Source organism: Peromyscus eremicus, chromosome 2 (genome assembly GCF_949786415.1).
Source record: "Peromyscus eremicus chromosome 2, PerEre_H2_v1, whole genome shotgun sequence".
Taxonomy (NCBI): domain Eukaryota; kingdom Metazoa; phylum Chordata; class Mammalia; order Rodentia; family Cricetidae; genus Peromyscus; species Peromyscus eremicus.
Window position 1 is genome coordinate 140399074 of NC_081417.1, and position 23341 is coordinate 140422414.

The window sequence follows — 23341 nt, forward strand, 5'->3', positions numbered from 1 at the left end:
ATAAATACAATTTAAAAAGCAATAACAACAGCAACAAACTTAATACCATAACTGGATTATTGAAAAGAAGATAAAAATGTCAGAGACACAAATTTTTAGAATAACTAGACAGGAAAAATTATTAGATGTCAAAGAAGAATTTTCTAAAAGTCAAGTTTTTAAAATCTCATACAGGCCGGGCGGTGGTGGCGCACGCCTTTAATCCCAGCACTCGGGAGGCAGAGCCAGGTGGATCTCTATGAGTTCGAGGCCAGCCTGGACTACCAAGTGAGTTCCAGGAAAGGCGCAAAACTACACAGAGAAACCCTGTCTCGGAAAAAAAAAAAAAAATCTCATACAGAACGTTTCCAATACATACAAAGTTTAAAAAAGGGGGGAGGGGATACCTTATATACTCCTATGTACTCATAACTCAGTGTAGTGAAAAATTTAGCAGAGTCATTGTATCTGGTTTAACATCAGAACAAAGCAATTGTTTTTATATGTACTTAGGCTTTGAAGAAGTCATTGTGAAAAACAGTGATTGTATTCTGTGATTTATAGAGGTGGTTTTTGATTTATGCCTTTGCATGATCTTAGTCACAAGACGCTCTTGGCAAACCAGGAAGTCTTAGATTACCAAGTACTGTAAACAGTGCATGATAAAGACTGAGGCTGTACAGGTGATGGATTCCTTCAAGACACACATAGATTAGATCAGGGGCTCTGGTATGAGAAACTTGGATTGCTCTAAAAATAGACTTTATGTAACAGTGAATAAACATGCTTCAGATGAAGTTACAGTTTAGAGTAGGAAGTATAATCCAAACGACATAGAAAGCCTTTTATTAAACATTTTAAATGCCATATTTAGCAGATCTCTGAGGAGTTTGAGGACCATTAAGCACACCTGATTTTTAACAAACTTGACTTGTTTTTAGCTACTTGCTTTAGGCTTAACCTTGAAAACATATACAGAAGGCCAAAGCTTGTCCTTAAAAATTTATATTTAGCATAACTACAAAGTTAGTTCTGAACACATTAAAAAAAAAAATTGGTCATTTAAGGTGATTGACCATTAACGTGTATGTCTTAATTTTCTTTAACAGTTTATAGAAAGCAACGTTTATAAGAGGATTTTACAGTTTTAGACATACATCTTTAAGGTTTTTTTTTGTTAACCTGAATATACCTTTATAACCTTAGGAATTTATCATCATACAAAAATCCATTCTAATCTAAAAGATCTTGGAAACTTGCTGTTGTCTCCTTAGTCTAAAAAGAAGATATAATAATAAGCAGAGAGTTCATTAGGACTAAGAAGATGCTGCCTTTTACCAATAACAGCTACCACTGCTCCTGGCTTTCCTCCTAGGCAGGTTTTTCCTGCTAGTGTTTTCTAGAGACCAGCAGTTCAGTATTACTGTCATGTTTCAATAAGATTGGATCTTATTTTATTATTATTATTATTTTTTATTTTTTATTTTTTGGTTTTTCGAGACAGGGTTTCTCTGTGTAGCTTTGCGCCTTTCCTGGAACTCACTCTGTAGCCCAGGCTGGCCTTGAACTCAAATAACATGTTAATGTGACCTGCCAATTATTAATAGTGTAGAACAATTTACCTGTATTTTATTTAGTGGAAAATAATTTTTGTAGGTTCTTTATCAGTAAGAGATTATTTCTATGAGTTTCCACCTTAGCAGTCACATTACTTAATAAGCTAATAACCTGCTCTGTTTCAGGTGTACACTTTCATAGAATTTAACCAAGAGTTTCCAGAAAACAACTTAAAGAACATAGCTAATCCTCAGTAGTGATAAACAGATAAGACCATATCCAATGATATAGTTCAAAATTATGCATTTTGCTCTTTCAGTTTACTTACTATGAAAATTAAGCATTCATTTAAGCTTTAATTAGATGATCAGGAGAAGAGAACATTCTCCATATAATGATTAAACAATGCTCCTGGAAATTTAAACAGCATTGGCTTAGCACTTGATGTCATGGCTGTGTTTGTTTCTGTAGTAGAAGTTGGGTTTGTTTTCATTTTTTTCTCCCATGAAGGGACCACTGACATTGAGTTATTCCCAATAGAAGGGGGAAAAAAAAAAACCATTTCCCATAAAGGTACCTTTAATATTTAGTTATTCCCACTATGAGGGAAAAACAAAAAACTTTTAAACAAAAACCAAGCAAACAACAAGAAAATTCTAAGTTCTGGGCCAGCTGCAGCATGCTCTAGTACTGGAGCCCTGCCCACCATTCCTTGGAATTCAGATGTTGCCGCTGGTGGGCCCTGGTCAGAAAGGGCTGACAGGCAGCTAGCAGCCAGAGAGCTTGGAGTCCAGCTGCCATTAATTCCTTTGACTCTTCCAGAGTAATTCTATTCTGAGTAGTCCAGTTATTTATTTAAAATCTGCCTCACATAGGTGAATGCATTCCATATGCCACTGCTTCCTTAAACTGTCTCAAATCTGCCATTTTTGCAGATCTCCAATCAATCTCAATATAATCCTGAGAATATTGATTATTTGTGGGCACTTGCTGCATAGTAACTGGAAACACCTGAAGTGGTATCTTTATGACCTTAGGCAAGCATTCCTCAATGCCTTCGTAAGAAAGTCTTTTATTAAACATTTCCCCTTTGCCGGGCGGTGGTTGCACACACCTTTAATCCCAGCACTCGGGAGGCAGAGCCAGGCGGATCTCTGTGAGTTTGAGGCCAGCCTGGTCTACAGAGCGAGATCCAGGAAAGGCACAAAGCTACACAGAGAAACCCTGTCTCAAAAAAACCAAAAAAACAAAAAACAAAAAACAAAAAACATTTCCTCTTTTTTTTCTACTGGGAGGAACCTTTTTTCTTCCTTTATTATTTTGTCTCTGGAGCTATTCTATTTGTATCTGTAACTTTTGCAATTGTGCAGTCAATTCTTCAACTTCCCCTTTGCGTGAGTCTGTCTGCTCTGAAGGAGGAGGAAAAGGAGGAGATTCTCCTTCATCCTGGCTCTCCTCACTGTCATCTTCCTCTGGAGAAACATTCTCCTCCGATGACTGACAGCTGCTAATCAGAATGTCCTCCTTCCTACTTACATTTTCTACATCTGACCCAGCCTTTTCTGACTCTTCATTCTGCAGCAGCTCCAGATCATTGGGAATTACATTACATAAAGACCAAGTCTTTAATGGTATAAACTCCACTCTCTGATGAGCTTGCCTCAAAGCTCAACATGAGGAGTTGCCTGAAACTAATAACAATGTCATTTAATTAATACAAAAAGCTCAGTAATCTCTTTTTCTTTCACTTTCGCTCCATTTCCTCGTAGTAAACATTTTAACAACTGCACATATTGCTGTTCCTGAGATAGGGAATTCCCCATGTCCCTGCCAAAATCCTGGAGTCCTCACTTAAACACGAGAGTACTTACCTCCAGTCCTGGGCACCAAATGCTGGTAAACTGAGTCATGCAGGATGACTGAGGAAAGAGAGACACTCGAGGACACGGGTGAAGCCTTGAAAGGTTGCTGGGGTTCAATCCCTTGAGGCTGTCCCCCTGCTCCTTCAAGGCTTCATTGCATCCTTGAGGGGCATTCTTCAGTTCTCCTGAATGACTCAGTCTACCAGCAACTCAGCTTCATTTATCAATATTTTTGTCAAAGCTATTTCATTTTATTTTACAAGATTTTTGTTTTATGTCATTTGTTGAGACTTAAAATATATCACACAATCTTACCTATAAAAACTCTATCATGCCGGGCGGTGGTGGCGCACGCCTTTAATCCCAGCACTCGGGAGGCAGAGCCAGGCGGATCTCTGTGAGATCGAGGCCAGCCTGGACTACCAAGTGAGTCCCAGGAAAGGCGCAAAGCTACACAGAGAAACCCTGTCTCGAAAAACCAAAAAAAAAAAAAACAAAAAAAAAAAACTCTATCATGACCCAGGCACGTGACACACACCTTTAATCCCAGCAGTTAGGAGGTAGAGGCAGGAGGATCTGAGTTTGAGGCCAACCTGGTCTACATATCAAGTTATAGGACAGCCAGGACTACATAGAAAGATCTACCTCTAGAAAAAAAAAAAAAAAAAAATAGCTGGGCAGTGGTGGTGCATGCCTTTGATCCCAGCACTTGGGGACAGAGGCAGGAGGATCTCTGTGAGTTCAGGGCAGCCTGGTCTACAAAGCAAGTTCCAGGACAGGCTCCAAAACTATACAGAGAAACTCTGTCTTGAAAAACCAAAGTAAACAAACAAACAAACAAAAAGGATGAACTTCCTTTTTTAAAGACTTTTTAGTTTTATTGTATGTGTATGAGTGTTTACCTGAACACATGTTTGTGTACCAAATACAAGCTCAGTCCTAGCAGGGGCCAGAAAAGGGCATCAGATTCCCTGGAACTGGAGTTAGAGAGTTTTGTTTTGTTTTTTCTATATATTACAGTTTGCACTGTCATGTGGGCTCTGGGAAATCAATCTGGGAACTCTGCAAAAGCAGGAAGTGTTTTTAACCACTAAACCATTACACCAGCCCCAAATTTTGTCAATAATTGTATTTAAAATAAATTTTATTAGCTGAAATTGTATTAGCTTGAGCTAAATACTGTCCTTATACATAATATTTGCATAGGTAATTATGTTTCACACAAGCTAAACTACATTATTCTCACTTTGCAAACAAGTTTTGAGTGGCTCAAGGTCCCATTTAGCCAACAGTAGTGCCAGGATATAACCTAGAAGTTGTGCCAGTGGGATGGCTCATCAGGCACTTACTGCTACGCCTAAGACCTAAGTTCAGTATTTGTGCCGACATGGTGGAGAAAACAGACTCCTACAAGTTGTTCTCCACACATGCATTAGAAATAAAATATAATTAAAAAAATAAATAAACCTAGAAGTTAACTCTACACTTTTATTTTTTTCAACCACTAAAGTCTGTTGCTTTCCCACTGTGCTTCTAGCTATTCTTTAAAAATAGGATATAAACTGTAGTAATTTTGAGAGAGAAATTGCTGAATGAGAAAGCAGATGGAGAGACGCTGAAGTGCAAGCAATTGCACCTTGCTTTGCACGGGAAATTTTCATTGAACACCTCAATGAAAAAGGAAAATATAACTAGATAGCAGTGCCAACTCCTAGCCTATAAAAGTCATCTCACAAGGAGAAAAATAACAACTAGGGTTTTTTGTTTTTAGCAAGCTTGAAGATGCACTAATCTCTTTAAAGCCTACCCTCTAATGATATGGGTGGGAAAAATACCTTTACTTCCAACAGACCTAACAGTCTAAGCAAAAAGATTTCACAAGCAGAGGGCTAAGAAATGAACACCAGTGATATCTAATTGCCTTAAAATCTTGAGTAAAAAAAGAAAGGGACTTATTTTTAAGAATTTCTCTGAATGGATATCAGCATTTTACCTTTCATCTTTAGCCTTAAAAACAGAAACTAACCCAGGACTTTTCAAGAGAAAGGAGACTCTTCTCTGCAGAACAACGTCCCAAAAACCTTCCCCAGAACAGATCTGGAGTCCAATAGCTCATGCCTTTTCTATGGAATAGGTCATCTTTCTCAATCATGTCCATTCTCCCCAAACCAAACTGAAGAGGTCCCTCCTCATTTCTACATGACTTTTAAGTGTATTTCTCTAGAAAACTAATTATTATTTTAGTGTAATGATTTTCTCTAGACTAGGAATTCCCAGTAGGCCAAGCAAGACCCACAGCTACTCTTCCTAATTTTCAAACTTAACACTTGTAGAAGTATTCCACATAAGTCTGCTGAACAAGGAAAGACCGAAGCATTTCAAAAGACAGAGTGACCTTTACGGGAAGAATTTTTTTTTTTTTTTAAAGACAGGGCTATCCTGGATCTCACTCTGTAAACCAGGCTGGCCTTGAACTCACAGAGATCCCCCTGGCTCTGCCTCCCAAGTGCTGGAATTAAAGGCATGCGCCTGCGCCACTGCCACTCAGCGGAAGAATTCTTTTATCAGTATAAAACCTCCTAACATCCTATGCCTTCAACTCTCCTCCTTTCTCTTTAGGAATTTACCATCAGCCACTAGGTCAAACTGAATAAAACAGTACAGTATCCTGAGAGGTGGAGAAAGAATTTCTCCACTTTGGTTTACAACAACTTCTAATGAAGTACGTGGAGATTTAGCTTGAAGGATCTAGAACATAGTGTAGAATTTCAAGAGCTTGTATTGAGAAGCCAAGACACAGGACGAAGCTTGAAATTCTTACATTTTGCATTTAAAAGTAAAAGGCAACAAGGAAAATTATCCCACATTTTAAAAGTCCCAAAACAATGATTAGTAAGGAACATCACTTAATTTACTTCTATTTAATAGACAAAATAAAAACAATGACAATCAGCCGGGGCGTTGGTGGCGCATGCCTTTAATCCCAGCACTCTGGAGGCAGAGCCAGGCGGATCTCTGTGAGTTCGAGGCCAGCCTGGGCTACCAAGTGAGTTCTAGGAAAAGGCACAAAGGTACACAGAGAAACCCTGTCTTGAAAAACCAAAATAATAATAATAATAATGACAATCTTCAGGGTTTTTTTTTTTTGTTGTTTTGTTTTTGTTTTTTATGTTTTTTTTTGGTTTTTCGAGACAGGGTTTCTCTGTGTAGCTTTGCGCCTTTCCTGGGACTCACTTGGTAGCCCAGGCTGGTCTCGAACTCACAGAGATCCGCCTGGCTCTGCCTCCCGAGTGCTGGGATTAAAGGTGTGCGCCACCACCACCCAGCTCAGTTTTTAAAAAAAAAAAAAAATTAAGATCCGGGTTATAGTCCTTAACTATAGGAGAGAAAAATCAATGGCCTGAGTCCCTTCTCTAATACTTGTTAGCCAAACCACTTTCCACAATTATCTGCTTAAAAAAGCCTTTGAAGTAAATCTTAGGATAAGGAAGTTTTCTTCTTCTTCAATTTAAGAGAATTCAAAACAACTCCCCAGTGTAAGCTCATTACCATGGAACCTCAATCCATGTTTCATAAGCCACTCTTTGGTCACCATGTTACCTTGGTTAGAGTCCTCGGGGTCTTCTATATGAGCAATGACTTTGTTGAGATAAATGTCCTTCTGTTTTTCTAGATCTGATTGTGAAAACATCCTTGAAGAAAGCAAACAAGGAGGAAAAATAGTCTATTAGAACCATGAATACAGTGCTTTGGAGAAAAGTCACATACTGATGGAAGTTAAAACAACGAACTTTCAAAGGCAAATTCTCTCTTACGATCCAGTGACAAGCCAGGCGGTGGTGGTGCACGCCTTTAATCCCAGCACTCGGGAGGCAGAGGCAGGAGGATTTCTGTAAGTTCGAGGTCAGCCTGGTCTACAGAGCGAGATCCAGGAAAGGCACCAAAACTACACAGAGAAACCCTGTCTCGAAAAATCAAAAAAAAAAAAAAAAAATCCAGTGACAGAGAAGGCAATGTTAGTACAAACCAAAATCAAGTATAGAATTTAGAAGTAAAGGAAGAAAAGAAATGTAATTCCTAATAACATAGAATATCAGAAGGTAAAAATGAAGTAGCTCATAAAGAGGAAGCATTTATTGAGTAATTCAAGTTTAGCCAACTTCACTGAGCCACATAGAAAAAGTTGGATGAGATTAAGGCAATTATGATCTTGGCAAGAGCAATTTCTGGTCCTCACTCATATTGATAGCTCTGTATGGAGTCAGTGGATGAAAATATTGACAATGTAAGTTTACTAGTATTCCAAGTAGCCTGATTTGTGTGTTTAATTTCACTCTTAAGAAATTCACAAAGTGGGGCTGGAGAGATGGCTCAGCAGTCAACAATGCTGGCTGCTCTTCTAGAGGACCTGTGTGTGGTTCAATTCCTATTACTACCCACACAGCAGCTCACAGCTGTAACTCCAGTTCCAGAGGACTTGACACCCTCTTCTGGCTTCTGTGGGCACTGTACACATATGGTATACAAACGTACATAGGTGAAACAGTATATATGAAAAATAAAGATAAAATCTCAAAAAAAAAGGAAAAAAACTGACAGACCTTCCTCAATTATGTGAAAAAAGAAACAAGATAGAACCGACAAAACAAAAATTTAGTGGCAAATAATCTTATTTGTCATTTTTAAAATGTTGAAAGCAGAATAAATATGCCATAAATACATAATAAAAATAAATAAAACCTTTTCACAATTTTATTGTAAGTAAAGCAATTGGATTCAACCTATAAAGTAGCTTTTCCAGTACATTCGATTGAAAATGCCCATGTACAGATACTGCCATCTCCTGGCAACAAAAAAGTAAACTAAAAAGATGCCTCAAATCTACATCCCTAACTAATATTTGTCCCCAATTGTATGCAAGAAAAGAGAAGTAAGACTAAATGATTTTCTAAGTAATTTTAACCTTTTTTGGTTAATATTCTGACTTCTTATCAAACATGTGATCAGGCCTCCTCATACATGGAAGACATTTTGTACTTGTATAGTGTTTTACTAATATGTCTTTTTTACTTTCAAAATAACCTTGTGAGGCTGTAGAGAAGGCATCATTAGCTTCATTTTACTGACACAGAAACTGAAGTGAGAGATTATTTGAGTTGTTCAAGGTAACACAAATAGCTAGCTTAGGAATTTCAAGTTTGCTTATTCTTCCTGCAGGATTTCCTGCCCGCCACCCCCCCACCCCCCCACCCCCAACACACACACACTTTAAGATATTGGGAAGGGAAGAAAGAAATGAAAGAGAACCACCAGAAACTAGAATGGTTATATGTTACATTACCTGGTTCTGGTTTGGAGAACAGGAATGACTTTGCCTAGTCTTCTCTCACCTTTCACCTCCCCAGAATCCTTGTCAAAAGCATGCTGATTTGTTGTTGTTTTCCAGAGCAGAAAGAAGGAATACAGTAGGAAAGATAATTACTAGTTATAAGTAATTTTTATAAACTTCAGCTGTATCATATAGCTGAGAATATAATTTCTTTGTTCTTTTGTTTTTCAAGACAGGTTTCTCTGTGACATAGTCCTGGCTGTCCTGGAACTCACTCTGTAGACCAGGCTGGCCTTGAACTCATAGACATCTGCCTGCCTCTGCCTCCCGAGTGCTGAGATTAAAAGCATGCACCACTACTGCCCCAGCAAGCTTCATTCCTTTTTTGGGATTAGGGGTTGAAGCTAGTACAGGCTAGTCATATACTCTACTGCATAGTTAAGTACATAGGAACTCTTTCTGAATGAAAATAATTTCATTTCTACTGTGTCTTGAAAAAAAATGTACTTACTCTGTTTGATGAACTGGACACAACTGGAGTCCTCATTTCACAACCTGATTTATGTGATCCACTATTTTTCCAGGACGATCCCCTGTTAGGTACCTCTGAATGGTTGGAGATCTGAGAGAACACAGGAGTAGGTTTCTTACTTTCAGGTATATTTTTATCAGAGGCAGTTTGTTCGGTGTTATTGTTTGAAGGAGAAGAAAGCAGGGGCCCATCCCAAGCAGAGTTATTGGGACTGACCCCTTCCAGTTCAGTGCAACGTTTATTCTCACTAGGATGAAGATCATCTTCTCTCGGCTGTTCCCCAAGGGAGGCAGGTTTTTCTTTGGAGGAATCGATCTTGTCCTTATCAAGCACAGGATCACAAACTGTTGGATTAAATGGTGCAACAACAGTTACTTTTATAAGATTCTTTTCAAGTACAAAGTGTCTGTTTAATGATTTACTAGGAGTTGGTCCATGACCAACTGATGTACTTAGTTGAGGTAGTTTGAAGAAGCCAGGGGTCTCAGCTGCTGGTCCCAAGCTGTACAAAGAATTTTCTTGAGGAGTAACAGGTAGAATTTGACACTTTCTCTGTCCATACTCATCATGCCCACCATCATCATCCTTCAAGAGCATCTCAATCTCTTCCTCTGTGAAACTGAAGTGGCCATCATCTTCTTCCCCATCAGAAAACTCCAACAAGGAGTCATCCAATTCATCTTCATCCGAGGAACCCCAAGAAAATGAGGCATTGTCTTTAGGCAAAAGAGAGGTACCAGAAGACTGTTCAGAGGGCAATAGTGAGCACGTCATATCTGGAAAAATATGAGGAAGTTTTGCTGAAGAACAAGAAATACCTTAAACCAACTCCAATCTACTATATAAATAGAGAGAAGCATCCTAGTATCCCAAATCCTGTGCCTGCACTGTGATTTGTAACTTGAGAAGTAATTAAGATATTATCCTTACCAGCATTATGGAAATAAATGTTTGAATAAGATACATTTTTTTCTGAACATAATGACAAAAATTAAGATGAATAATAATCAGAGTTGGTGAGGCTGTAAAGACAAGCACTCACTACTAGTTAGGAGCGTAAGTTAATATACTATTTTGTGAAGAGTAACTTGGCAATATCATCTGATCTAGCAATCTCACTTCTAGAAATTTATCATATAGAACTACCTACTACAAATATACACAAAAACACACAAGGATCTCCAAAGCAGTATTATTCATGAGGCAACCTAAAATGTCTACTTCTAAGAGAAATGTTTAATAACATCATGAGACATTCGTGTCAAAAACTTTCAACTATTTAAAAGCACATTAACGTAGCTTTATATGTACTGCCATGGATGACTATAATATACAAGCAAAATGTTTTAAATGTTTCTTTAAAATGTTTAGACACAGAGTTTACACTCTTAAAAAAGCAAACACATATTACTTTGCTGTTCTGGTGACTGAACCTGGAGCCTCATGCATGCAACTCCAGCTCTCCACACCGAATTACATCTCCAGACTATTTTTTACTTTTTAATTGCAGATAGTGTCTTACTAAGATGCCCAGACTGTACCTAACTTGCTCTGTAGCACAACCCTCCTGCCTCAGCCTCCACAGAAGCTGGAATTCCAGGCCTGTGACCAACTGAAACATGTATTATTTTTTTAAATGAAATGAAATTTTAAAAAAAAAATTAGGAGAGAGGGAGGTAGACAAATGTTGCTGGGTATAGTGGTACATGCCTTTAATCCCAGCACTCAGGAGGTAAAAGCAGGTGAATGTTACAGGTCAGCCAGAGCTATACAGTGAGACCCTGTTTCAAAAAACCAACATTAAAATGTCTTCCATACTGTGCGGAGCTGCTGGAGCAATCTCTGCCTTTGCCACGAGACCAAATGGAAAGAGGTGTCAGCTCCTGCTGGCTGTTCCTTTCAGGAGACTTGTCAAAGTGATTGACTCCCACCTTCCTGCAGGCACAAAGAAAATTAAAGGATCTTCTCATCACTTTCAACTCTGCTAATTACAAAGTCAACTGCATAATGCTTCAAGGTGTTCCATCTATTAATTTTGATCTTGATTTTTTTTTAAATACCAGCAAGCTGGATTATTTTCAGTGAAGAACACCAAAGAAAAATCTTTAGAAGAAAAAATTATGCAACTAAGAACTGGTTTAGTTCCTCCCAACAACTGGCACTTTCCTAAGACTATTGTCTGCTTTAGTGGGGTAAATAAGGACTGGGAGTCCTAAGACCTGGCTCTGTCACTAACAAGCCCTATCCATTAAGTCACTTAACCATCTGGATTTGTTTCCTTGTAAAATGGAAAAGGGTTGGAGGCTGACTAGGCCATGTCAAAGACAGTACCAAATTCTAAAAATTATAACCATACCAAAAGCCAACCAACTCTCTTCCTCATTTTTAATATATATAAAATACAAAGAAAAGTTGGTGGTGGTGGTTCCAGAACTTGGGAGGTAGAGGCAGGTGGATCTCTGTGAGTTCGAGGCCAGCCTAGTCTACAGAGCAAGTTCCAGGACAGTCAGGACCATTAAACAAAGAAACCCTGTCTTGAAAAAGCAAAAACAAAAAACAAAACAAAACAAAAAACCAAAACAACAAGAAAAAGTCAACCAAGATATAAACACAAAAATTATTGATTATTACCAACCACAGGGTCAAGCATCAACATTGTTCTATTCTTTTTCTACTTGAATGTTTACTTGTATAACTGAAACCTAGTGTGGGGGTAAGGGATATGGCTGAATAGTTTAGTGCTTACTTAGCATACATAAAGGGGCTGAGATTAGAGGCACACACCACCACACTTACTTTAAGTGATACTGGGGATCCAGAAGAAGGCTTTGCTCATACTAGGCAAGTGCTTGTTTTCTGAGAGTCTCAGATAGTTCAGGCTGGCATCCAAATCACTACGTAGTGAAGGATGATGGCCTTGAACTGATCCTCCTCCCTCCACCTCCCAAGTGCTAGGATTAAAGAAATTACCTCTACACTGGCTTCCTTTCTAGCTTTTTACATTGTGAAATTTCCTTCACTTTACTGCCCTCTATATCAGACCTTCACTTTCAGCTTTAATTCATGTATCCCTTCAGCAATAATTTTCATAGTATGTCTCTATGATTTTTAAGAAATAAATATATGATTCCTAACCTCCCAGAACATTAATTTTGCTTGTTTTTTTTGGTTTGTTTTTTGTTTTGTTTTTCAAGACAGGGTTTCTCTGTGTAGTCCTGGCTCTTCTAGAACTCAATATGTAGACCAGGCTGACCTCAGACTCAGAGATCCACATGCCTCTGCATCCTGAGTGCTGGGATTAAAGGTGCACGCACCATCATGCCTGGCAACATATAAATCTTATTAGCAAGAACACCAAAAATTAAGTTCTAATGTGAGATAATATAAAATGGTATAGATAATAAACCACTAAAGAGAAAAGGGAAGAAAATATAGCATTTTATAACTAGAAAGGACCTGGTTATCTCAGAGTGATGGGCCAAGCATGGTGGTGCATGCCTTTAATCCTAGCAGAGAAGCAGGCAAACTCTGAGTTCAAGGTCAGCCTGATCTACATAGTGAGCAAGCCAAAGCTACAGCCTCAAAACATATCCTGTATCAAAAAAAGAAAAGAAATAAATTTTTGGCCCACTGACTAAGCTATTTTATTGATTAAAATCATCTTTTTTGACAGCAGTAACAGTCCTTACTTTTAGAAAAGTGAAAGTATTGTTTTTAAGTTTAAGAAACCTTGTGCCTTGGGCAGTGGTGGCTCACACCTTTGATCCCAAAACCTGAGAGGCAGAGACAGGTGGATCTACCTTAAAATGCATCAGAAGCTGCCCTTGATCTCCCAGATGTCGCCCATCGTCCAAAGACTCAAAAGTGACTCTTTTGAGCTTATCTCATAATGTCCCAAAAGGCAAAAGCATCCAAACAATATTATATACATACAAACAGAGAGACAGACAGGAATAAATTTTAACTCACACAAATCATTCTCTCTGTAAACTTTCCTGAACTTCAAAAATTCTTTTTATTATAATGTAAAACAAGTAAGTAGGCCTGGCATGGTAGTGCATGCCTTTAATCCCAGCACTTGGGAGGCAGAGACAGGATCTGTTTGAATTTGAGGCCAGCCTGGTCTACATGGAGAATTCCAGGACAGCCAGGGATACACAGAGACCCTGTCTCAAAACAAAACAAAACATAACAACAAAAACTTGTAACATAATGGACCTTCATAGTCACCACTCAGCACCCAAACTACCAACCCATTGCTGATCTCTCACTCCATTCATTTCTCTCCTTTACTGGATTATTTTGAAACAAAGCTCAGGTATTACATCATTTTATTTATAAATAAGAATTCTGTATCCTAAAATATCCTGCTCAGGGACTGGAGAAGTGGCTCAATGGTTAAAAGCACTGACTGCTTTTCTAGAGGACCTGGGTACCATTCCCAGCACCCACAACTGTCTGTAACTCTGGTTCCAAGGGATCCTATATCCTCTTCTGATCTCTGCAGGCACCAGACATACATGGTGCACAGACATATATACAGGTAAAGATCTATACACATAAATTAATAAAAACTTTAAACTCTTGTTCAAATTTCTAATTATCTTATTCATATTTTTCAGGCTTAAGGAAAAGCAAACCAAGCAGCATCTCAATCAGGTCTAAAACTGCAACAGGTTGATATGTCTTCTAAAGATTTCCTCCCTTTTCCCCACTGCAATTATCTGTTAAAGAAAAGTTTCTATGAATATATACACATATCATGAAATTATAAAAATATTCACAATAAAAACCACCAAATTCAGGAGAGCAAGAACTTCTGGTAGTAGCATGGAAACAAGAATGGCAAGGAGACATGGATCAGACTTTCTGTTATTTTTTGTTTTGTTTTTGAGACAAGGTCTCATGTAGCCCAGGCTATCCTGAAACTCGCCAAGGATGTAGCAAAGGATGACCTGAATTCCTGATTCTCCTTTCTTCCTCTGCCTCCCAAGTCCTAGAACTATGGGAACTATACCAAGAGTTTTATTTGTTTTTTAATCAGTAACAAAAAAATCCAACAAATATGGAGATGGAAAATAAACTTGGACAGTAAGTATAAACATTACTATGCTACCTTGCTTAAGTTTTTATATGTTTGGAATATGTAATTTAAAAAATATTTTTAGGGAATAGCTAGATAGCTCAGTGAGTAAAGGTACTCGCCCCCAGGCCTGCCAATCTGAACTCAATCTCCAGTACCCAGGTAAAGATGGAAGAAAAGAACTGACAAGGTTTTTTGGACCTCTACTCCCACACCATGCACATGCACAGAAACTCACATACCATACACTATAGAAATCAATTTTAAAAAAAAATTGGAGCCAGGTGGTGGTGGCTCATGCCTTTAATCCCAGCACTCGGGAGACAGAGGCAGGCAGATCTCTGAGTTCAAGGCCAGCCTGGTCTACAGACCAAGTTCCAAGACAGCCAGCTGTACAGAGAAACCCTGTCTTGAACAACCAAAAAAAAATTTTTTTGATTTTGATCTTTTTATGTGAGACAAGGTCTTACTATGTGGTATCCCTGGTTGGCTTGGTATTCACTATGTAGACCAGGCTGGCCTTAAAATTATAGGTGGGTGTGGTGGATCTCTGTGAGTTCAATGTCAGCCTGGTCTACAGTTCTGGGCCAGCCAGGGCAACAGAGACCCTGTCTCAAAAGGAAAAAAACAAAAAACAAAAACAAAAACACAACAAAAATTAAGTTATAAAGCCAGTGTAAAAAATATACCAAATACTCCCCAAGTCTCAAATATTTTCCCCCTACAAAATAGGAAACTTCACAGTATATCAGTCTCACAAGGTTTTTAACAAGAATCAAGGAAGACGATGAACATAAGGCACTTAGTACACTACAGATACAATTAAGAAGTGGTGGCTATGGTTATTATTTCAGCCCACAATCTGCATCTCAAATGAAGAATCTGAAGCACAGGAATGGTAGGAAAAAGGCTAAACTGGTAAGAAACTTCCCCCAGATGTATTTCAGAAAGTATTCGGTATAATCTACTTAGTGAAACACTTAACCATGTTGTCACTAAACCAGACTGGATGGATAACTGAAATATCAGGTAAAGTCTTCAAATTAACGGCCCGAAGTATCTTTGTATTAGAGGCACTGGGCAAAAATTCAAAGACCTCATTCATTTGAAGTCTCTGAACGTCAATATAAATGAGCCCAATGTCTGTATTCCTATCACTTAGGAGGGCAAGTTCAAGGCTACCCGAGGCTCCATTTCCAATTCCAAACTAATAAGGGCTACACACAAGAACTGTGGGAGGGGAGGGGCAGTGTTTGAGATAAGGTCGATTTGAATCTTCAAGGGAGGAAATCCTTCAATAAAACTGAAGTTCTAGCAAGGCATGGTGGTACACACCTTTAATTTCAGCATTTGGAAGACAGAGGCAGGTGGATCTCTGAGTTCCAGGCTAGCCTAGACAACACAAGCGAGTTACAGGCTAGCCAGGGGTACACAGGGAGACCCTCTCTCTAAGTCCCACAGTTACTTCTCTCCCATTCTGCCTTGGCACTTGCCTGGTAAATCCTTTAAATATGAAGGCTTCTCTATTTTTAAGGGAAAAATATTTTCCTATTTCCAAATTCTCTCAATTCTTCTGCTCCACATCTCTGTGTGACCCTATTCTGTCCTTCCACATCTCTCACCTGTCCACCCCCTTCTTCACACTTTAGTGTACCACCCCCTCTCTGTTCTCTAACCTCCTGGTTGCAACCTCAGAAACTGGTTCCCTATCTATTTTTATCTTACCTCAAAAAACCTATTGCCTTAGAGCACAAAGCCTCGTTCTATTTAGGACAGTAAAACTCCAGTGCCAGATGTATATACTACACATCCTCTTTCAAGGTTCTAAAACCAAAACCATCACCAAACTGGGTCTGATATGCAGGGCCAAAAGCAAGGATCATTTTGCAAAGGAGGGGACTTCTCACTGGCCCTTCAAGTTCCAATCTCTCCGAAACACAATACACGTGAAGCACACAGCACACACAAGAAAGCTTTATCACTAAAATGGACCCAATTAAAAAAACAAAAACAAAGTGAACTGAAATTATCAGAAAGAATTTTGCAACTCCCTCTGTGGTAACTGCAAACACTGTAAAAATGGCAAGGCAACTCCTCTGGAAATCTCTGCTTTAGGTAACAACTCCCGAGAGTAGGGTGCCAAGAGTCCCACATCGGCCCAGGCAGCAGGATTTTTCTGAACTGAAGCAACAGGTTTCTTTTTATAAAAATGGTCTGTTAAAGCTTGGGGCCCCTAACAACCACGAAAAACACAAAAATGAGAGCAGTCAGTGAACTGCGTCCTCTCTTGGTGGCCCTCTTCCGGGCTCATCCTGAGATGTCTGGAGCGTTCCCTAAGGCCGGCCCTGGACGACACAGAGCAAGGGTGGCCCAGGGATGCCTTTCCAAGGATCCCGCCTGGCCTCCCCTGGAGGGACACTGCCACCGCGCCCAGGGCCTTTGCACTTCCCTCCTCCTCCTCCCACTTGTGCGAGCGAGTCCTCGCCTCCCCGCGGATAGCGGGAGAAGCGCGGCTTTTCCCCGCGCCCCTCCCCCCAGGGGCGACCCGGGTCCCCGGCGCCTCGGGCGCGCGGTGCACCCGACCTCCGGGGACAGACGCCCACGGCCACACCTCGGCGGGCGGCGGCCCGCGGTCGCCGGGAGTGGGGTCGTCCGCTCCCGCCCCGCCGCGCCGCGGGGAGCCCGCCATCCTCGCTCTCCCTAGCAACACCCACCGCGGCGCGAGCACGGGGCCAGCCAGGCCCTTCCCCACTGGCAGGGCCGGCCGGCCGGCGACCTGGCTCGCGGCCCGAGGACCTGACAGCTCTCTCCCTCCTCGGGACGAGGGGCGTCACTCGCCCACGGATGTGGAGGTGGGGGGCAGGGACAACCTCCCCGCCCGCCATCACCTCAGGAGCGAGAACCAGCCCTTCCCTCAGCGAGACGAGGGCCTCCCTACTCCTCGCGGGGGCAGCCGATGTTCGCGGCCCCGTGGAGAAGCAACAGGCGACCCCGGCCCTCCGCCCAGACGACGAAAGCCGACCCTCACGTCCCTCCCGCTTTTCACCTCCGGAAGCCGGGCCAAAGCCTGGGCGAACGGCTGCACCTCACTCCGCCCCCTGCGCCATTTTATCGCCCCCTTCTCGACCTCCCCCACCCCGAGGCAGCAAGGCCAACACCAGGGGGAGGGCAAGCAAACAGTGATTGGCAGGAAACCGCCCCGCCCCTGAGAGGGTTGCGTCCCCCGGGCAGCCTGCCCAACCCCGCCTTCCGCACCGCCTACCCTGCCTGGTGGCTCCGCCCCTTCCTGTTTCATCGATCCGTTCGACACTCTGCTGCTCCGGACTGCGTGCTGCTCCAGGGCGGAAGAGAATCTAGGCCTAGCAAGCGGAGCTACGAGCTCAGCTGATGCAACCTGGAGGGACTAGCGTGACAGTTCCCGGCACGCGGCGACGGCGGCGAACGAGGAAAGGGCGCGGGTGCCAGCTGAGCGCGGGAAGCGGAGAAAGCGGAGCCATGGGAGATGCTCCTAGTCCTGAAGAGAAGCTGCACCTTATCACCCGGAACCTGCAGGTCGGGCCTTGGGGTTAGAATGCGCCGTTGGGTCCTGGGGACTCTTAAGTCCAGTGATCCCGAGCCCAATCCTGGGTCCTAAGTATGTAGGGCCTCGGTCTCCGCGCCCGGGCGGTTCTAAGGCCATCTCTACCAGTCAGCCGATCAGTAAGTTAGTCAGGCAGCCCATTCCCAGGGTGCCGAAGAAACCACAGCGGACTCACCTTTTGTGTGCACTTATCTTGTGCTCTAGCCATTCTGGAGCTAAGAACCCCAATCCACCCGTCCTCTGATATGCCGGGCACAGTACTAGTCTCTAGGGAGTTAGGGCCGTATCCTCCCAGGGCTCTTGTGGAGAGAACTAGAAATTTAGAACGACTCAGAACTCAAAACACTAAAGGTAAATAAAGCAGGTACTGAAAGTTCCTGTGACTGGAGTTCTGAATAGAAACGCGGGAGGGTGGGCTGAAGAGATGGCTCAGAGGTTAAAAGCTCTTGCAGAAGACCCGGGTTTGGTTCCCAGCGCCTCTGTCAGGCAGCTCAACACGGCCTGAAGCTTCAGAGGAGCTGACGTCCCCTTCTGGCCTCCATGGATACATACACACTTAAGAAATAGAGAAGGCGAGGAAGTGGCCTCCACACTGCGCCCAACATGTGCATCTGCCCTGCCCTGCCTTCTTTTGTTGTCAGCAGCCACAAGTGTAGGGGCTAACCAGAAAAATCCCCAGCAGCAATTTCAGGCGGAGGGAAGACCCAAGGGGAGCAAGAAAATTGTGCTTCAGAGAGAAGGCTGAGGGTGTAGCTCACTTGGTAGAGCAACTGAGGGTCTGGACTCAGTCTTCGGGGCCCTCACATTCCCTTGCTCCAAGAAGACTGATGTATCTGGAGTGGAGCAGGCAACGTGCCGCTCAGACAGACCCTTGCCCGCACAACTGTCTCCATCCTTGCTCTCAAGACCCTTGCCTCTCATGTTCCTCCACAGAACTTGTCACTGTTGTTTGACTTGTTCGTTGAGGAGAGGCAGGCGGGAGCCAAGTCATGAGGGCCCTGTAAATTCTTTTACAAGCCAGATAAAGACTGGATTAGACTTACGCTAAGGGCAGTTGCACCACCAAAGCGTCTTTCTGACCTTTATTTATTTTTTTTTTAAGCTGTAATGCACTGTTCCTGGGTGTGGTGGTACATGCTACCTGTAATTTCAGCACCTGAGAGGCAGAGACAGGGGATCACTTCAACCTGGAGGCCAACCTAGTTTACATAGCTAGCTAGGGCTACATTCGGAGACGCTGTCTCTAAGAACATTCACCCCTTTAAAGGGTACAATTTAGTCAATTTTTCTATACACACAAGGTCGGGGTTCGAGAACACTTTTATTTCCCCCAGAAGATGTGAACCAGTCTGAGTGTGGTGGCACATGCCTGTAATCCCAGCACTTAGGAGGTGGAAGCAAGAAGATCAGGGATTTCAGGTCAGCTTGGGCTCCGTGAGACCCTGTCTCAAAGAAAAAGAAAAACTTGTAACATTAGCTATCACTACCATTACCCACCCCTGCCCCTCAGCCCTAAGGAAGTAATATCGACTTTCTGTCTCTGACTATATACCTCTCCTGGGCTGTTCCTATGACTAGAATAATATAACACATGCCCATTGGTATCTGCTTCGTTCACAGACTAGTGTTGTACAGACACATCTGTGTTTCTGTTCCTAGTGGATTTTCATTCCTCGTATTTTCTTTTCAGCCCCTTACCATTTTGCCTCCTGTTTTTCTGCCCCTAGCTCCTCCCCTTCCCTATCCTCCCCCTTTTCCTTCAAGCCTTCTCACTTGCCTGCCACTCATTCTCTGCTCTAGCTCCCCTCCTTTCCCAACATGGCCTCTCCCACCCTCTTCTTCCCTTCCACATTCTCTCCTCTCCCCAGGTCTCCCATGTCCCTTTCCTCATCTCACTGGCTTATTCTGACCTTTGGTCTCTTCCAGGAAACTGCTTCCCTTGTGGGAAAGGGCTCTGGTATGTAGGAGAGAGTTAGGAGGGGGAAATAGAAACCCAGAGCCAAAGAAACCCTGAAGGCAGAGAGTGAGAGCAAACAGTGCCCAGACATTTACAGAAACCGAAACATGGACACGGAGACAAGAAGCAGATGCCTCTGCTCTTTATTTATTGTGCTTTGGCTTTTGAGACAAAGTAAATCTTACTTGAAAAAGAAAATGGGGGGCTGGAGAGATGGTTCCATGGTTAAGAACACTTGCCATTCTTGCAGAGAACCCAAGTTCAATTCCCAACACCTACACCAGGTGTCCTGCAACCACCTAAAACTCCAGTTCCAAGGGATCTGATGCGTCTGGCTTCTGCAGGCACCTGTACTCATATACAGACACCATACACAGATATACATAATTAAAAATAGAGTAAGTCTTTATAAAGAAAGAGGGGCTGGAGAGATGGCTCAGAGGTTAAGAGCACCGACTGCTCTTCCAGAGGTCCTGAGTTCAATTCCCAGCACCCACATGGTGGCTCACAACCATCTGTAATGAGATCTGGCACCGCTTCTGTATACACAATAAATAAATAAATCTTTAAAAAAAAAATCTCCTTTCTTGGCCGGGTGGTGGTGGCACACGCCTTTAATCCCAGCACTTGGGAGGCAGAGCCAGGCGGATCTCTGTGAGTTCAAGGCCAGCCTGGTCTACAAAGTGAGTTCCAGGAAAGGCTCAAAACTACACAGAGAAACCCTGTCTCAAAAAACCAGAAAAAGGAAAAAGGAAATGATACCTACTACCAGCTATCAAGGCTCAGGCCGGACACCTGGGACCTGGGAGCCCCTTGTCTCCTCCCACTTGAGCCAGGCTAACAGTAATTGGGTCTGAGCTACCTTCAGAGTAGACCCACACACACAGTCTGCCTTCCTCACTCCTTCCTGAGGCTAATACTCCACTCTATGCACATACCACATTGTATTTATCCATTCATTAACTGATGGACATTGGAATTACTTTACTCACAACTTGTTGGTCTTTTTTTTTTTTTTGAGACAGAACTTACATCAATGGTAGAATTGAGGAATTAAAGAAAGATACTTCCAGGCAGAGCCAGGCGGATCTCTGTGAGTTCGAGGCCAGAGTGAGTTCCAGGAAAGGCGCAAAGCTACACAGAGAAACCCTGTCTCGAAAAACCAAAAAAAAAAAAGAAAGATACTTCCTCTTAAAATAGTTTAGAACAAAAGAAAAGCCAAAATTTGAACTCTCTACTTCTCTCCCTGTGTCTTCTATCTGTCTGTAATTTGTGGTCTGTGGCTTGTCTGTTGTCTGGTTGTGTGTATCTGTTGTCTGGTTCCTGTTGCTTGTCTCTAACAAAGGGTTTGCTCCGAATTTACTGACCAATGCAGAAATATGGCATAGGAAGGGAATGAGGGACACTTTTCTACAGAGATCTTTAGCAGAGTTCTACAGAGGAAGAAGTTACTTCATTGATGCAGAACAGCACTCAGAACCTCACCCAGGTGGTGGCTGATTTCAGTAAATGGCACACACACACACACACACACACACACACACACACACACATTCTGAGTCAGGGCATGGGAAAGTATGTAACTTAAGAGTAAAACAGCTCTGCATTTAGCACAGATTGTAAAAGCTGACTGCATGGGGAATTCAAGGCAAGTAAGGTTGGTTGCATTGCTCTCTTAAAGGCAGGTTAAGCTTGCATAGACTGAGTACACAGGAGGACAGCAGATTGAGTACACAATAGGATAGCAGACTTAATGCACAGCCTTCAGTGGTCTCAAGGCATATTAACTCTGCAGCTAGGTCTGGGGAAAGTCCTTTGAAAGCAGGAGGTATTTTCAGAAGCAGCTATTACCACATGGTCTCTCTACGTAGTTCAAGGTACCTGGCTTCACTTGAAACTTACTTTGGGGTGCTGAACAGGCAGCTCAGCAATTAAGAGCGTGTACTGCTCTTGCATAGGACCTAAGTTCAGTTCCCAGCACTCACATCAGGTAGCTTATAACTGCCTGTAACTCCAGCCCCAAGGAAGCTGAATGGGCTTCAAAGGCACTTGTACACACCAACAGACATATATATACATACATATAACTTAAAGTCATAAATCATTGAAAACAATGAAGCTGATGCTCATTTACCATTTCCCAAATACTAGGAATGATTGAATTAATAATTGTACTAAATCTTTGTTTTTCTAACTTTTGGATTTTGAGATAGTTTCTTATATAATCCAGGATGGCCTTCGGGCATTACAGATGTGTGCCTTACCATCCCACCTGGTTTTATTCGGTGCTGAGGATCAAACCAGTGTTTTCTTCACATCAGGCAAACACTCTACTACCTGAGCCATATCTCCAACCACGTTTAAAACTTACAGAAGCCATACAGTGATGTAAACTGTGATGCTTTGAAGCAACCCAAGGGAGGAATTTAGGTGGAATGTGAAATTAGGAACTAGACATGATGTGTAGCTGTGTTGATAAAGTGTTTGCCTAGTGGGCTGTAGATGGCTCAGAAGTTAAGAGCACTGGCTGCTCTTCCAGAGGTCCTGAGTTCAATTCCCAGGAACCAAATGGTGGCTCACAACCATCGATAATGAGATCTGGTGTCCTCTTCTGGTATGCAGGCACACATGCAGACAGAACACATAAAATATATATATTTTAAAGTGCTTGCCTAGTGTGACAAGCAGGGCTGGTGGGCTGTGAGGCACTCAGCAATTGGAATGTCCACATGAGATTTGCCTTTCAGATATGCTTGATGTATTCACATAAACATTTCCTTACAATGCCATGCTGTTAAAAAGATTACAGTAGTTTCATGCACACAGACCTGTCACCTTCGGGACAGTAGGGCAGGAAATGCTGAGGCTTCTAATGGGCTCCTGTGAGGGTACATTAGGAGCAAGCTTGATCTGAGTCCTTCAGCTGTGGCAAGCTGGGAGGACGGCACTGTTGAAAGTTCGAGAAGGTCCTTTAGAGCGTCAGCCATCAGCTAGGCTGACAGTCGGGCAGGTGTGAAGTCATCAATAATGCCAGAAACTCAGTGGTCCCTGGAGACAGAGTCACAGAGTCACAGTGGCCAGTCTCAAAGCTACCTTACCTACGGTGATCAGCATAGGTGTCTTGGGAACATGGTGGTATAATCTGGGGGTCCACTGTCTGGTTTAAGGGTTTTTGTTGTTGCTGTTGTTGTTGTTTTATTTATATATATATATATATATATATATATACATATATATATATATATATATATGTATATGTATGTGGGTGAGTGTTTTGTCTGCATGTATGTCTGCACGCCAGAAGAGGACATTGGCTCTCATGGGACTACAGTTACTGACAGTTGTGAGCCTCTATGTGGGAACAGAACCCAGGACCTCTGGAAGAGCAGCCAGTACTCAGAACCACTGAGCCATCTCTCCAGCCCCTATTAACAGTCAGAACTTTATGTTCACGTTGTTTGT

General features: G+C 42.2%; 2 protein-coding genes across 6 annotated transcripts in view; one reads left to right on the plus strand and one right to left on the minus strand.

Moving 5' to 3' along the window:
• Positions 1–6761: 6761 nt before the first annotated feature.
• On the minus strand, positions 6762–17593 carry S100pbp (S100P binding protein). 5 transcript variants are annotated; one of them, XM_059255011.1, is made up of 7 exons: positions 17389–17593; positions 11078–11194; positions 9712–10035; positions 9476–9603; positions 9239–9349; positions 8740–8822; positions 6762–7090 (listed from the first exon to the last, which is right to left on the minus strand). In XM_059255011.1, exons 3-7 carry the CDS (start codon positions 10031–10033, stop codon positions 6907–6909), a joined length of 828 nt encoding a protein of 275 aa, XP_059110994.1. In that variant the 5' UTR covers positions 10034–10035; positions 11078–11194; positions 17389–17593; the 3' UTR covers positions 6762–6906. The 5 variants fall into 5 exon arrangements, with proteins under 5 accessions (XP_059110994.1, XP_059110993.1, XP_059110992.1 ...); XM_059255010.1 differs by having other exon boundaries at positions 9476–10035; XM_059255009.1 differs by having other exon boundaries at positions 9239–9603; positions 17389–17592.
• Positions 17594–17615: 22 nt separating this feature from the next.
• The window catches only part of Yars1 (tyrosyl-tRNA synthetase 1), a 31039-nt gene continuing 25313 nt past the window's right edge, over positions 17616–23341 (plus strand). Inside the window, exon 1 of the mRNA XM_059255006.1 lies at positions 17616–17894. Within this exon, the coding sequence (XP_059110989.1) occupies positions 17730–17894 (165 nt within the window). The 5' untranslated portion in view covers positions 17616–17729. The remainder of the gene's footprint in view (positions 17895–23341) is intronic.